The sequence below is a fragment of the Panthera onca genome, chromosome B4, assembly GCF_046562875.1.
Source record: "Panthera onca isolate mPanOnc1 chromosome B4, mPanOnc1 haplotype 2, whole genome shotgun sequence".
Classification (NCBI taxonomy): domain Eukaryota; kingdom Metazoa; phylum Chordata; class Mammalia; order Carnivora; family Felidae; genus Panthera; species Panthera onca.
In genome coordinates, this window is record NC_138345.1 from 26,122,222 (window position 1) to 26,138,629 (window position 16,408).

At 36.8% G+C, this 16,408-nt stretch overlaps 1 protein-coding gene across 12 annotated transcripts in view; it reads left to right on the plus strand.

The window, feature by feature from the left end:
* Positions 1 to 14,574, plus strand: part of WAC (WW domain containing adaptor with coiled-coil) — an 87,045-nt gene extending 72,471 nt beyond the window's left edge. For 8 of the 12 annotated variants that reach the window (XM_060659085.3, XM_081796080.1, XM_060659083.3 and 5 more), the window contains 7 exons: positions 558 to 827; positions 2,202 to 2,324; positions 3,248 to 3,396; positions 6,161 to 6,279; positions 7,768 to 7,954; positions 9,219 to 9,346; positions 11,362 to 14,574. In XM_060659085.3, coding sequence (XP_060515068.1) covers positions 558 to 827; positions 2,202 to 2,324; positions 3,248 to 3,396; positions 6,161 to 6,279; positions 7,768 to 7,954; positions 9,219 to 9,346; positions 11,362 to 11,431 — 1,046 coding nt within the window. In that variant the 3' untranslated portion in view covers positions 11,432 to 14,574. The remainder of the gene's footprint in view (positions 1 to 557; positions 828 to 2,201; positions 2,325 to 3,247; positions 3,397 to 6,160; positions 6,280 to 7,767; positions 7,955 to 9,218; positions 9,347 to 11,361) is intronic. The other 4 variants (XM_081796079.1, XM_060659089.3, XM_081796076.1 and 1 more) reach the window with 1 other exon arrangement.
* Positions 14,575 to 16,408: the final 1,834 nt, after the last annotated feature.

The window sequence follows — 16,408 nt, forward strand, 5'->3', positions numbered from 1 at the left end:
TAAAACTCAATTGTTAAGTATAAAAGTTCAAAGTAGGGAGTCTCCTCATTCATCTGTCCTTCCCCTATTCTGGAGGTGCTCATCATGGTGCCAATCTTGATTTGTATTCAGGCCATTGTGTTTATTAGGAGGGTTGTTACTGTGGTCATAAACATTTTCATCTTAAATTAAGTTCAGGAGAATTACATTGTCCGTTTATCCTAATGGAAGCTTATTTAACGGTGTAGTTAATTCATAACTTTTTGAAACAGCATTACCAGTAAACAGAGCATGGTACTTTCAGAATCAGACATGAATGTGGTTGAATCACTGCTTTATACCAGGTGTTGTGATTTCAAGCAAGTTCCATAATCTCTCTTTTTTAGTTTTCTCACCTATGAAGTTGGGATATAAAAATGCCCTCCCTCATTATTCTAATCAGTCAAATATTTACTGAGCCCCCTCTGTGCTACCTTGGAAAGATTAAATGAGGTTACTTGAGTTAGGTGTTTGACGCAGGAAAGTTGGTTTTTTTTGCTGTCGGTTCCAGTTTTCTCTATTCAAGTAACTTTTTTCAGCCTTGTTATCTCCTTTTTACCCAGAGTCTACGCCAGGAGACAAATCTGTATCACATTCTTGCACAACTCCTTCCACATCTTCTGCCTCTGGACTGAATCCCACGTCTGCACCTCCAACATCAGCTTCAGCAATCCCGGTTTCTCCTGTTCCACAGTCCCCAATACCTCCATTACTCCAGGACCCAAACCTTCTTAGACAGTTGCTTCCTGCTTTGCAAGCCACACTGCAACTTAATAATTCTAATGTGGACATATCCAAAATAAATGAAGGTAAATTTTCATAGTCAAAACTTTTTAAAAATTCATTTGCATTGGTCTTTGTTTCATTTTGAAATTCACATTTGAACTTCATTTGCTAGGATTTATATCCCCCATAATCCAAGGCCTTTGGTATTGTAATTGCGTTAGCAATATTTGGATTTTTTCTGTATATTATTTAAGACTTGCTGTGTACCTGGTAGTTAGTGGAGATGAGCTGTTCTGTGTTTGTGTAATGTGTATGGTGAGTTGTTTTTTTTTTTTTTTTTTTTTTTTAAGTAAAAACAGCATTTCCAAAAACTGATATGAAAATACTTGAATTCTAGAATTTCAAAAAAATTCTTGAATTTCAAAAAAACCTCTTGTATAGGAGTACATTATTTGAGATATTAAGCTAATTAATAAAAGTAGGAATTCAGGTAGTTCCTTATAATACTTGAAAAAAATTTGAGGTGAGAAATAACATTTTTCTTGTTTTTCTGGTTAATTGCAGTATTCCAACTTTGCTTGTCAGCATGCTACTTATTTAGGTAGTCACCTCAAAGAAGTCTGAATAAAAATGAATGTAGTTTTAATTCACAAACCATTCAAACAGTCCTAAAGGCATTGAAAAATTTTCTGTTTAGAATAGTCAATTTTGACTTGTGTCCATTGTTGTCCCAGAATATATTTAATAGTAGTGTTAAGTGGTTAATTTCTTCCTTTATCTTAAACATGTAGCTATTTCAGGCCAGTTGGTCAATAATCTTCTGTCTTTATTGTACTTTTCTGTATTTTGATTTTATTGTGTGATAGGTAACTGTGTTATTAAGGATTGTGGGGCTTTTCAACAGTTTGAAGAAATGATAGCGTAAAAAAATGCCAACAATAAAAAATCTTGTATGTCGAAAATACATGGTATTCCTAAATTACCTAGCTTTTTAATGTCTGCCTTTAAAAGATTGTTGGAGTATCAGTGCAGGATTTGAATGGTCAGCTTGTCTAATAAAGCATTTGCATGATATAGCTACCATTTATTTATCCAGTTAATTCCAAGTAACATACTGAGCACTTTAGCAGTGGATGAACAGGTTTCTGGTTATATAGTCAAATTCCCGGGAACATGCTTTACTGTTTTTATCAAGTCTTGGAGGAGTTTCTTTAACTGAACACCTAAATTTTAGTGTGAAGGAAACTACTGTTTTCCTTTGCTATAAACTGATTAAGTTTCTTTTCCTCTGTCTTGTCATTTCACATTTCTAGATCCATTTTATTACTCCTATCTTCTAGAGTTCTAAGTTTGAAACACTGTAGTTTTCTGTGGGTTCTTTTGAGTTTTCAAGTTACTACTAATGCCATAAATGCTTCTGTGTTTTTATTTTAATTTAAGGTATAATATGTTTTTAGTTCTTACAGCAGCTGTGACACAAGCCTCATTGCAGTCTATAATTCATAAGTTTCTTACTGCTGGACCATCCGCTTTCAACATAACTTCTTTGATTTCTCAAGCTGCTCAGCTCTCTACACAAGGTATTCATATTCTTAGGTATCACGAGAATTGCATATTAACTTGGAGGAGGGTTTCATAGCAAATTTTTCTTTAGTCTTTGAAGAAGTTAGCTATAATAATGATTTGGGTTTTTTTTAACACCAGTATATACAGTATTTTTACTTACTGATTCTTTTTGAGATGAGGCAAGCTTTGACATTTGTTTTGCAGTATTGCCATTAAACCTGTAATATATATTTAATTCAGAATTTAAGTTGCCAGTGAAATATTTTACTCCAAAGATAAATGTAAATTGATGCCCTCAATCTTTGTGAGACATTGAATGTATTTTAAGAGTTGACGTTTGGTTTCAGCTTTGATGGTAGATGGGTTTTGACCAGAGGATACAGAAATGCTCAAGTCTTGTCTTGAATCAGCCATTTCTCTTCTCTGTGGAGGTATTCAATGGAGAGGGACATACATAGGAAAAAAGAGAAGTGAAAGGGTCACTTTGACTTGTCCCCCGACCCCAGGTCAAAAAATTGATAAACTGAGCAGGAATACTTGTTCTGAAATTGAAATGTAATAGTGAAAAGACTTCTATTCCTCTGGTTAGCCTCATGAAGCAGGAGATACAGGGGGATAGCCAGGCTTACGTGTAGAATAAGAAAGAGGAAATAAGGATGGTGAGGGTGGCTTCCCATGTAAGAACAGGTTCAGGCTTACCTTCTTGCTCCAGCCTAAGAAAGGGGTTAGGGGAGGCACACATTAGGTGTGCCTGTCTAATCCGCGGCTAATGTAGTCCATGTGGCCCCAGTGAGTACTTCAGGTTCTTGACTTTCTCGGGTAAGTGTTAAGTGTTCTCTTTGGGGGGCAGGGGGCCTGTGAAGAGATGGAAAGACCTCTTCACATACATTGCAGAGGTTTTGGTTTCTTTGAAATTAATTGCTTCACTTTTTTACAGCCCAGCCATCTAATCAGTCTCCAATGTCTTTAACTTCTGATGCATCGTCCCCAAGATCGTATGTGTCTCCAAGAATAAGCACACCTCAAACTAACACAGTCCCTATCAAACCTTTGATTAGTACTCCTCCTGTTTCATCACAGCCAAAGGTATGTCGCTTTTGAGGGAAATTTGGAAAAGAAACCACTCACTTTTGGAAAAACCAACTTAATGTTTTAGAATCTGTAGTGTCGAAAAAGCTCTCTTTGAGAACGTAGGCAGTGGTGGAATGAATGAGGGGTGAGAATAGATGCAGGTTAGACTTGGTAAACTGAGGGCTAGATTAGGGAATTTCATCTGTGCTTCCTCTTTACACACTGATTCTGTTCTCTTACTCGCTTTGGGATTTCTGACCTGGAGAGTGGGATAAAGAAGGATATGCTAATTGTCTTAATGTTTGTAGAATTGTTTAACTCTAAAAGGTAGGAGAGAACATGTTTTCCAGTGGCTCCTCCTACCCCGTACTTTTATTTCAGAGATGAGTCTGTTTCTGTGCTAATGCCTTTAACGTATATATTTAACGTCACATGAGAATCAACAACTGTTTGGTTCATTTAATAGATGAGAAAACTAAGCCTTCAGTTAAATCTAGTTTTTTGTGATGGACTCAGAATTTGAGACCTAGGTCTTTCTGAACACAGAACCCATTTTACTAAGCTATACTGCCTGTGTTTGTCCAGGAGAAATTTTCTCTAGATGGCTCCTCAGGGCACAGTTAGAAAGTTGCTGGTCTGTTCCTTTTGGAATATATTTAACAACAACAGTGCTGCACCCCAATTTTGTACTACATCATTTGAGTCTTGCCTACAGATTCATAAGTAAATCCCAGTCCATGCTCATTCTTGGCTTTGTAGTCCTACTACCAGCAACACATTAAGAGATTTGGAAGTTGGTATGTACAAATTGCATTTGTTTTTTCTTAATGGTAAATTTAGGAAATTCTTTTTAGTTGTTGTAAAAAGCGGGCTGTTTTCAGTCCTTGATGCCAAGGAATTTTTTACTGAAATAAAATCATAAGCAGAAGCCTAAAAATAAAAGTGCCTTGATCCATAACTTGAAATTGATGGTAGGCCAGCTTAGGTCTTCCTGTTGGCTTATCCCTTCCTTTTTCAGTCCTTTATGCATGTTTTAAGGTCAATCTGGATTGAGTTTTTAAAATTCTGACTTAAACTTGTTAGTTTATTGTGCAGTTTCTTATTGTTTGCCTGTATTTTCATGGGAGAATTGTGAGTTTCAGCTAAAGAGACCTTATTCTTAGGCCTTATCCTTAGAGCTTAAAACTTAACTTCAGGGTGGTGTCTTAAGAGTATAATAAATGATGACTGAAAGGGAAGTGGTAGTGTTAGTTTTATAGTCAGTTATAAAATTAGCATTTCAAATCCCTTAAGCATATGGCTATCAATTTTTTGCATTCAAAAACTTTTTCGGGGTGCCTGGGTGGCTCAGTTGGTTAAGCGGTCGACTTCAGCTCGGGTCATGATCTCCGGTTCGTGAGTTCAGATTCTGTGTGTCCCTTTCTCTCTGACCCTCCCCCACGCGCGCGCGCGCTCGCTCTCTCTCTCTCTCTCTCTCTCTCTCTCTCTCCCTCTCTCTTTCCCTCTCTCTCTCTCTCTCTCTCTCTCTCTCAAAAATAAACATTAAAACAAAATTAAAAAAAAAAAACTTTTTCAAGTTTGTTTTTTTTTTTTTTAAGTGGACATTGGGTATTCTATAGATCTTCTAAAAATGGTCTTTATAAAAGGACATGTTCTTTTACATTCAGAAGTTTGCCAGGCTATCCACAGATTTGTTTTGGAGAAAATGAATCAAAAAAAGAAAAGAAAAAAATAACTGCTATCGGAGGATGTGACTTAATCACAAATGGCTGTTGTTGCCTTTGTGCCTTAATTTGGGGCTTATGTTTAAAACTACTTCTTTTCCCTCTCAGTGGCATCTGAACCTGCATAGTATATATATCGCCACTGACAATTATGGACCTCTTCTTGTTCCACCTCTACAGGGTAACATCTCTTTGAAGACCACTCCAGTTGAATTTTGCATGGGCCATACCTATACCAATATATAGGCCAAACTATACATTCTCTGCACATGTTGAAATTTGAGCCAGCTGTATTTTATGTGATGTGTTAACATTAATTTTTCTTGATCTATAAGTAACAGTAAATCAGAAAAGCTATTTTAGCATATTGGAAAGAAAACTTTCCACAACAGTAGGCACAACATTAGGAGAACTAGTTTCTTAGACTATTGTGCTAAGAAAGTAGTCTTTTTTTAAATAATTTTTTTAAATGTTTATTTATTTTTGAGAGAGAGGAGGGGGAAGGAGCAGAGAGAGAGAGCGGGGGAGACAGAATGCAAAGGAGGCTCCAGGCTCCGAGCTGTCAGCACAGAGCCCGATGCGGGACTCGAACTGACGAACCGCAAGATCATGACCTGAGCCGAAGTTGGACACTAAACCAAATGAACCCCCAGGCACCCAGAAAGTAGTCTTAACGGCCTTGGGCTGTTTTATGAAGAAATTAGATCCTAGTCTCAGAACTTGACTGTCTTCTAACTACATGAACTTGGGGAACTTATTTGAGTTCACTTCTTTAAATCTCTAGATTTTTCACAGTTTAAGATTTTTCAACCAGATTTGGAGGGGTGTGTGGATTTGGGGGCCTTAAATTACCATGATTTATACTATTAAATATGTCTGTATCGCTAATACTAATTTTATTATGAAACAGAATTAGGACAGTTTGTGTTATCTTAAATTACTAAAGAATAGAAATAATAGGTACTTTTCGTTGATAGTACTTTTGCTTTTATTTAGTTTCCATGGTATTTGTCTTATGTGATAGAAGGATATCTCACCAGATTTTGACATTTCAGGTTAGTACTCCAGTAGTTAAGCAAGGACCGGTTTCACAATCGGCCACACAGCAGCCTGTAACTGCTGACAAGCAGCAAGGTCATGAACCTGTCTCTCCTCGAAGTCTTCAGCGCTCAAAGTAAGTTGATAGGTGTTGAAACATTTTTTCCTTAATATTGCATGCTGCATTGTTTGAATATTATAAATATATATGTGTAATAGAACTTGATCTTGGAAGAATCCATGGATAGCCTTTGTTTTGTGCATTATAAGATTTATAAAGGGAAATCTTATTAGAACTAGGTGATTTATCTCTAGTATTGAAGCTGGGTTATTCTTGAAGAAAGTGATTCCTTTCTTTAGAATTTTACTTAGTGGAATATGATGGGATTAACAATATGTGATACTTGTATAAAGAGGGCACATGAGTGTATAATACTTTACTTGTTGGAAATGACATCATTTTTAACCTCATAGCAGTTTTAGATTTTGAGTGTATTGACGAAGCCAAAAATGTTACCTCTAAGACTCGGGCCAGTATTTATATCCCAACTGGTCTGTGTCAGGTTTTCCTGATAGCTTTAACTCTGACCCCTATGTGGATTGCTTGTCAGATAGGGCTGTGTTGTGTTGTCACTTTCTTTGTTAATTAACAAATACAACTTTAAATGATTTTCATTTGATTGATTTTCCTATTTTTATTTCTTGCTATGAGGTGGCAAAATAATTCAACTGTTGTTTTTATTGTTGTTTTCTAAACAAGCATTTCAGAACTTATACATCCAAATGAGAGTTGTTCCCTTCAAAATAATCACCTTGGGAAGCTGTCTTCTTACTCCAGCAATGTTGCCATTGCTCAGAACATTTTTGGGAAACTCTTCTTTTAAATTGTCTTTAGAGGCGGCAGTATTATTTTAAATATCCTCAGTGATGAAAACTCTTCATCCTTTGGGAGATTTAGTTTTTGGAAATAACTGAAATTCATTCAGAGCCAAGTCTGGTGAAGCAGGTAGGAAATCAACTTGGGTGATTAAATTTTTGGTTCTCACCACCATATCCCCAAACCCTAGCCCAAACCATACAGTTTTAAAAGAAGATAACCAATCTCAGAGTGTTACTTTTTTGGTCTTATTTTGCCACTAAACTCCTTCATTGCTCTCCAATAAAATGCCTGTATTTTGCTTCACATTATCTACCCTCTGATTGAGTATTTCGTTCTGATGTTAAACAAAGGCAATAGACTTTTTCCCCTCCATTATCTACATGTATGTAAAATAGAATATTCAGTTCCTTGTATCTACAACGGTTAAAACTGGACCGTTTCTAACATTCTTATTAGTGTCTCTGGTATACGAAATCAACAGTTTCTGTTGTCAAATTTAGAGAGCAGTGGTAGTTTAAATTTAACTGACATTAGTGTTAAAAGGGCTCTTTTTTCCCCCTAAAGTGTGGAGAGGAATACACGATATAAATACAGTTTGGATTTTAAATTCTATTTATTTGATGTTCAAATAACAAATTTTTCTTAGGAATTTGGATATCTGTAAATTAGTAGAAGGTATTGACACTTTCTAGGATACCTACTTTTTTAAACATACTACACATTCAACTTTGTTTTCTCTTCCAGTAGCCAGAGAAGTCCATCACCTGGTCCAAATCATACTTCTAGTAGTAATGCATCAAATGCAACAGTTGTACCACAGAATTCATCTGCTCGACCTACATGTTCATTAACGCCTACGCTAGCAGCACACTTCAATGAAAATCTCATAAAACATGTTCAAGGATGGCCTGCAGATCATGCAGAGAAGCAGGTATGTTGCATGATTCACAGAAGATGTTTTACCTTTGGGTGAGTGACGAAAATACAACTTCTCCTTTTAGAAAATCTAATCCAAATCACTGAATTTAAGCTACATTTTAAAATAACTGATTTCTAATTAGATTGTCTGTAGTCATTTTATAAAATATTTGATAAATATAGGGTATTTATGAGGTGACTTTTTATCCTATTAAAATAATTACTGTTACAGCTACCGTTATCAGATACTCAGCAGTTAGCACCTGTGCTGAGTCCTTTATTTTTCTCCACTTCTCAAAAAACTGTTAACCGATGCAGGTAAGGAGTTTTCCCATTTTACCAGAGTCCCTTACGACCAAATAAATTCTATATCAAGGTCACCCAGTTAAATCATGATGGAGCTCACATCAAAGCCATGGTGTTTTTTCCACTCAGCTGGCCACTCTGATATTTAGAACCTGTTCATGTAGTTAGTCTTCCGTCGTTCTCTCCACTAGACTAGCAACTAGAAGTGAGGCAACAGTTTTGCTTTGTAGTGAGGGACCTTTGGACAGTGCAGGTAACTGCCACTGGCTTCTCCCTTTGAGCAGATCACTGACTGTCTGAAATTTTCTCTCAGTTCACAGAGATAATGTTGTGTGTCTTATGACACAAGAAAACAGTGAGGCCCTTTTATCAGTGTTACACCTGAACTTTACTCGAGCTGACTCAGCATCTTTTTATTAACCACAAATCACGAGATCTATCCTAGTGCTGTGCATTACTGAAATTGGAAATACTGTTTTCTCAAGCAGTTGAAGGGGAAATCTTTGAAAAGTACTTTCCACCATTAGCGATGGGTTTTCTTTTTTTTAATTTAATTTAATTCAATTCAATTTTATTTTTATTACTATTTTTTAAATGTTTATTTTCAAGAGAGAGAGCACAAGTGGGGGAGGGGCAGAGAGAGAGGTGTGGATTTAAAGGAAAAGAATTAGGGGCGGCTGGGTAGCTCAGTCAGTTAAGCGTTCCACTCTTGATTTTGGCTCAGGTCATGATCTCCTGGTTTTGTGAGATCGAGGCCTGTGGCAGCACGACATGGAGAGCCTGCTTGGGATTCTCTCTGCCCGTGCCCTGCTTGCACACGCACCCTTTCTCTCTCAATAAGTAAGATAAACTTTTAAAAAAATAAAAGGATTAGTTTGTAATCTTGGTTTAAAGTTCTACTCAGCAGTTTGATGTTTTTTTGGTATGTGATTGTGACATATTTTCCACGATTTGTATTTCTTTAACTATAGGCATCAAGATTGCGAGAAGAAGCCCATAATATGGGAAGTGTTCACATGTCAGAAATTTGTACTGAATTAAAAAATTTAAGATCTTTAGTCCGAGTATGTGAAATTCAAGCAACTTTGCGAGAGCAAAGGTAAGTTTTTCACTGAAATCCATTTTTGTGTGAGCGTTGTATATCTTCACGTGAAGAATATAAACCACATCTCACTTCTGAAATTTAAAGTTCCTTCTGCTATATCATGTTCCATAATACTGTAACTGCATTTTTATAGTTTAATAGTATTCCTGGTGAATGGTAATGGCATCTAGATTTTAATTCTCTAACCCATGGTAAATGCTGTTATAGACTTCTTTTCCCCTTATGTTAGGACTCTGTAAGGTACAGTAAGTTTTAAAAAAATAAAATGTTTGTGTGCCTGGGTGGCTCAGTTGGCTAAGCGTTCAACTCTTGATTTCGGCTCAGGTCATGATCCCCATGGTTGTGAGATGAAGCTTCACAGTGGGGCTCCCCATTGAGCATGGACCTCGCTTAAGATTCTCCCTCTCCTCTTTCTGTCCCTCCCCGACTTGTGCTTGCACGCTTTTTCTCTTTCTCAAAAAAGAAAAAAGAAGTGAAATGTTGCAACACTGCATGTTAAGTATACAGGAATTTTTAAAAAATAAAAATATTTTTTAAAAGTGAAATGTTGGCAGCAGCTGATTACCAGGGGTCTCTTCTTTAATTGAGCGTGGGATTCCGAGGATGCTTGTTTCAGCTGAAATTTCAAATCGTTATTTACATGGTGTTCGGATCATCTGCGGATCCCTTGGGAATTACAGTAAGACTATAGTTGTCCCAACAAGTATATCTATTTTCTGAATTGTTTTCACTTAAACTCTTCCTGTCTCCTATTTCTTAATCTAGTATCATACTCCAGTAAGGATACCTACATCCCAATAAATAGTATAGATATTTTTTAAATGCCGATTACAGAATGAAGGACAAACTTTTAATGGCTTCACATCCTGTCTGTGTAAGTCACTGGTTTATAGGTAGAGTTACTCTTAACATGAAACCACAGATATTTAGTAAACACTAAGTTGGAGTTTATCCTCAACTTGGAAAAGTAACGCATCTTGCAGTCACTAAAGCATCTGGAGGTACATTTTGAATATCACTTGACAGTTGTGTACTCTAGGGTTGCTCTGAAAGTACTTCTAATAGACACAAAGCTTGACTTCATTTTGGCTTGGTAAGATAGACGGTTTGACTTGCAGGAACTTGCAGCCTCAACCGTTGACACAAGTGTACACGGGTAAATACCAGCCCGTCCCTCTTATGATCATGCCTAGTCCACTGCTACGGGTGGCAAATGGCCCACTTCACAGAAGAGAGGGCCAGAAGGGGGACAGTTTCACGAAGCTCCTGGAAATCTAGTTGCCCGTGGAGTTGGTGTTTTACTAACATTTATTTTAAATATTATGTGTCACTTGGACTGTGACGTGGCTCCGTTTTTAAGGGTCTGTATTTATGTTGGGAATTGTTCTTCAAAACGATTAGCCTCCTGCACCTAGTTAATTCTAGGCTTACTGGATTGTGGCCCAGAAGTCATGCAGTCTAGGTTTATCTCCTATTTAATCTCCGCTGCCTTTTGTGTGTGGGTCTCTGATGATACAGTAAACAAAGTACATTTTATAAGTCGGTCTTGATATCGGGGCACCTGGCTGGCTCAGTCAGTTAAGCACCCGACTCTTGGTTTCCGCTCAGGTCGTGATCTCCTGGTTCGTGAGTACAAGCCCCGCATCAGGCTCTGTGCTGACAGTGCAGAGCCTGCTTGGGATTCTCCCTTTCTGCCCACCCCCCACTTGTGCACACACGCTCGCACTCTCGCTCTCAAACTTAAAAAAATTTTTTGTTAATCTTTATATTCAAATTAATTGGAATTTTTAGGAAACTAGGAACATTCTAACTTTTGTCATCATAATACTTTAATACGTGTCATATACTCACTGGTCATTTTGTGTTAACAAACCCATATTTAATTACTTAGTCTGAACTGCGGTTACTCATTTTATCTTTTTTTAAGATAATATCTGTAGTTAAAAATGTGGTTTTTGGTAACATTTGTATGAATTACATGAGTTCTAATGCCTTCTTTTATTTTTCAGGATACTATTTTTGAGACAACAAATTAAGGAACTCGAAAAGCTAAAAAATCAGAATTCCTTCATGGTGTGAAGATGTGAATAATTGCACATGGTTTTGCGTACAGGAACTGTAAATCTCTATTGCCCGATCTTAACATTTTTGAGCTGCATTTAAGTAGACTTTGGACCGTTAAGCTGGGCAAAGGAAATGACAAGGGGATGGGGTCTGTGAGAGTCAATTCAGGGGAAAGATACAAGATTGATTTGTAAAACCCTTGAAATGTAGATTTCTTGTAGATGTATTCTTCACGTTGTAAATATGTTTTGTAGAGTGAAGCCATGGGAAGCCATGTGTAACAGAGCTTAGACATCCAAAACTAATCAATGCTGAGGTGGCTAAATACCTAGCCTTTTACATGTAAACCTGTCTGCAAAATTAGCTTTTTTAAAAAAAATTTTGGGGGGTTAATTTATCATTCAGAAATCTTGCATTTTCAAAAATTCAGTGCAAGCGCCAGGCGATCTGTGTCTAAGGATACGATTTTGAACCATATGGGCAGTGTACAAAATATCATGAAACAACTGTTTCCACACTTGCACCTGATCAAGAGCAGTGCTTCTCCATTTGTTTTGCAGAGAAATGTTTTTCATTTCCTCAGTGTGTTCCATTTCCCTCTGAAATCCTCGATCTGATTTTATCCATTTTTTTTTTAAGGCTCCTCTTTTTCTCCTTTCTTAAGGCACTGTTGCTATGGCACTTTTCTATAACCTTTTCATTCCCGTGTACAGTAGCTTAAAATTGCAGTGATTGAGCATAACCCACTTGTTTGTATAAATTATTGAAATCCATTTGCACCCTGTAAGAATGGACTTAAAAGTACTGCTGGGCATGTGTGCTGAAAGTACATTGATTGCTCAACTAGAAAGAAATGGCCCAATGAACATGGTTGTGGGAGGGGAAAGAGGAAACAGAGCTAGTCAGATGTGAATTGTATCTGTTGTAATAAACATGTTAAAACAAACAAAAATTGTTATTTTTCTTTTCCTTCGGTCAATGCATATTAGAAATTGAACTACCTGGGGATTCTTTATCAGAACTATTCTTGTTGAATATTTATACTTAATTGAAATAATTCCTTAAGGGAGGTTTTGTTTAAAGCATATTAACAGGAAATTGTGTATAAGATATTTAATGAACTAAGAAATTCAACAAGAATGATTAAGTCACTTCCCAAGTGGTTGTCATTTGTTATAAACCCTGGTTTAACCTGTCTTGCTATTATGACATTTCATTTTGAAGGATGTTTGTGTTGTAGCTAACTGTTCAAGTCTGGTGCTGACTGCTGTTCTTAGCCATCACAAAACGCTAAATTTGTGTCATTGGAGCTTCCTTCTGTTACCTGGAAATGGTGGGAAAGCTCAGCTTTGTATATTGTTTCCTAAAGTATATTAAAATAAAAAAAGAAACTATTGCTACTATAAAATTACCTTGGCTTTTTTTTTTTTCTTTTCTAAAATATTGGTCACATGGCCTTAGCATGACACTGCCAGTATTCTATCAAATCACAAGGGTTTCTTTGTGCAGAAAATTTAATTTCAATTTCAAAAATCTTAACCGATTTAGAGACTTTTTTCCTATTGAGGCAGATGTATTTATGTGCTTTCAGAACTGCCAGCACCAAGGGCTTATTTTGTGATGTTAGACATGTTGTTGCATTCTGGGATACGAAAATTCCAAAATTGCTCTTGTGCTTCAAGCATATTTAAAGTATAGAAGATAATGCTCAAACCTTGCAGTAAACTTTAAAAAAGTAAACTGTAAGTGATAGTATGGATGATACTTTCGAAAATACATAAATGTTCCAGTGTAATTAAGAGGAATCACAATCTTCTACTGGAAACTGATTTTTTTTTGTTGTTGTTGTAACTTGAGCTTCCTTTTAAGAATGTAAGAAAAGACGACTGTCAAATTATATCCTCATGGAATGTTCATACCTGTAAGATTGTTAACATTTGCTGGGCTTGATTAGTGCATGTAAATGAAACTCCAAAGGGCAATGTTAAGCGAGAACTCTTAACTGATGGAGTCCTGTATCTTTCCTGGAAAGAAGTGAGCAGTTTGTGATGTAGTAGGCAATGTTTCCTGGTCAGATGGCAACTTGACTTGTGGTTTAAGGTAAATTGGAATTTTATTTGCTAATAGTTTATGGATCTATGTCACCTTATTCATTTGCTTTGAAAAAATGTTTACATCCCTAAATGAATTGCTCACATATATATATATATATATATATATATATATATATATATATATATGAAGATGCCTAATATGAAATTTCCTGGTGAATTTTTAAACAATTAAAATTTTTGTGGAAATATTTTTACAATATTTGATTCACTTATTATTCTGTAGTAAATTATCTCAATCATTGCGTTTAATACATTGTGTCCAGCTACAAACCTTCTTGAGATAACCAGGGAGTATTTCTTAAGATAGGCATGATACCCAAGAATATTCTTCATACAGTCGGCCTGTTGCCATGGCTTGGAACACGTATCTCATTTTGATGGGCACCTTGGCTCAGATAATTTGAAAATAGGAATGCAAAGAGTCCCTAGGAAACCTCAGGGTTTTTATTTTAAAAGGACATTAGCAGTCTTCTATTCAAACCTTAAAAACTGGTGTCGTAATAAAACGTATTTTGTGAAGGTGAGTCTGTTAGGAAGTCTTTACCCTGAAGAACCAGATTTCCTACTTTTACATTGTTTTCTGTTTAACTAGTTTGACTAATTTTTCATTTTAAACCTTGGACTATGACTCCAGATTTTAAGCACACTGAAAACTCCATTCTTCAGCTCTTTTTAAAGACCTGATGCTTCTTTTAATAACCCAAACGAATGGTTTTATCTTCTCAATTTTATATACATTTCACACTTCTGAAACCTTGGAAAGGAGGTGCTTAAAACTTTGCAAAGTGAATTGTTATCCCATTTCCAACAATCTATTGTTTAAACATAACTAGCTTTAAGGGATTATTTCAAAGGGGGGGGGGCACAAAGTAATTTATTCTGCAAACCGGAACTATTGTAGTTGAGGACTTAAAGCTACTGTATTTAGATGTGGGTTTTGAATATACGGATTTCTTTTCAATACCTGTATATATGGCTATATTCTTGTATTTGTACTGAAGTGTACAAAATGACACTCAAAGTAATAAATATGTTTTGACTATATTGTGCAGTTATTTCAGAACAGTCTTTTGAAAGTCTTAGTCTTAGAATGCATAATTTGCATTTGAGTAAGAAAATACCAAATTACTGCAAAAGTTTTACTACGATTCAGTAGTTTCCATATAATTTAATTGCACTATTGTGATGAAAAATTTAGCTTAATCTTTTGAGGTCTTGAGATCCTCTTCTAATTTGCTGTACCCTTTTTTCCTGACCTCTGAGTTTTGGGAGTGCCCTGAAAGTACAGTCTGCCTAGGTGATGTCATCTTGGCCCTTGGCTCTGAGAATCCCAATCTTCGGTCAGTTTCATCCACATTAACCTCCAGTCTTGAACCCTTCAGCTCCAAACAGCAGTCGGTGTAGATACTTGCCTCAACATGGCAAATTCTCAAAAAAAACAAAACGAAACAAAACAAAAGCCTTGTGCTTCAGACTTCACTCCCTAGTGTCCCCATTTTCAGTAATTGATCCCGTCATTCCCCATTGCTTGAGACCCAAACGGACGAAGGAAGCATCCTTTGTCTAGCACCCTGTATTTAATCCATCAAACCTGGTTTCCAAAATATTTTTTTGGGTCTGAGCGCTCATTACCTCCATGTTTACAACTCTATTCCAACCCACGATCATCTATGAACCAACCAGACTGCTGGCATGATCGCCTACTCCGCTTACCACCACCACCACACGTACCCAGTCTGTTCTCTATGCCAGAGAGAAATGAGAAGCATGTATCATTCAGGTCGATGACTTCACCTACAACAAAGTCCAAACCTCTCCCTGTAGCTTGTGCTCAAGGCCCTGAATACCCACTAGATTCTCCCTCGCACTGCAGTCTCACCTCAGGGTTTTTAAAATACCTGGCTGGAAAGCTCTGTTCTTGGAGACTTGTACAGCTTGCCGCCCATTCAGTCTCTTCTCGAAGGACACACAGAAGCCTGTTCTGACCTCCCATCTAAAAGAACACCGTCACTGTTCATTCATTTTCTTCGAGAGAACAGTGTCTGATACATAGGAAGTACCCCAGAAATACTTGTTGAAAGGGATTAAGAAAAAGGGCTGTGGAAAAAATCAACTTACAATTTGTAAAGAAACTTTTTCTTCAAGGGTTTTGATTTTGGTCCTTACACCTTGGGAGATAGGCATGAAACAGCAACTAGCTTTTTTTCATTTCTCTTTCTTCATTTCTTTTCTTCTTCCCTACCTTCCTTTCTTTCCTTTACTGCAACTTACTATTGGTTACCAAAACCTAAGTCCGTACCTGTTTTTATTGTGAAATGTGGTCTCTAGACGTTTAATCAATGGAACCAGTAATCATTAGAGGCCCCTCAAGGTAGGGATGCTTTCACAGGCCTGTTTGGTTCGGATGACGCCTTTACATCCAAGGAAACCGTTCCGACTTTTTAGGACAAGGGTGTAGGCAGAAAACACTTGACCACACTCTAAGATGTGTCACAGAACATCTGTACCACGTGTATATATCCTACAGGAAAATGGCTGGGGTGTGGGAATGGCCTGCCTTTATGACAGGTGGGAAGATTTAAGATTGACAGGCCCTTGACACCATTGTATGCACTTTATAAACAGGATCTTTTTCCTTTTTTAAGGTGGGTACCATCGCTTAGTTTGATCATCCTGTGTGGCTGTGTTAGCATCACAATACGTTTCCTTATCCCTTTTAGGTAGTTACAGGATTATTACCTTGGATGTGAAAGGCAGAATGCAAGGACAAAATCGGGTCTTCTGTGTTTTGTCTACCTCCCAAACCTAGAAAGGTCAGCACATAGTGGCTGCTCAGAATTTTTGTATGAATCAGTGAGTGAAATACACATTTTAAATA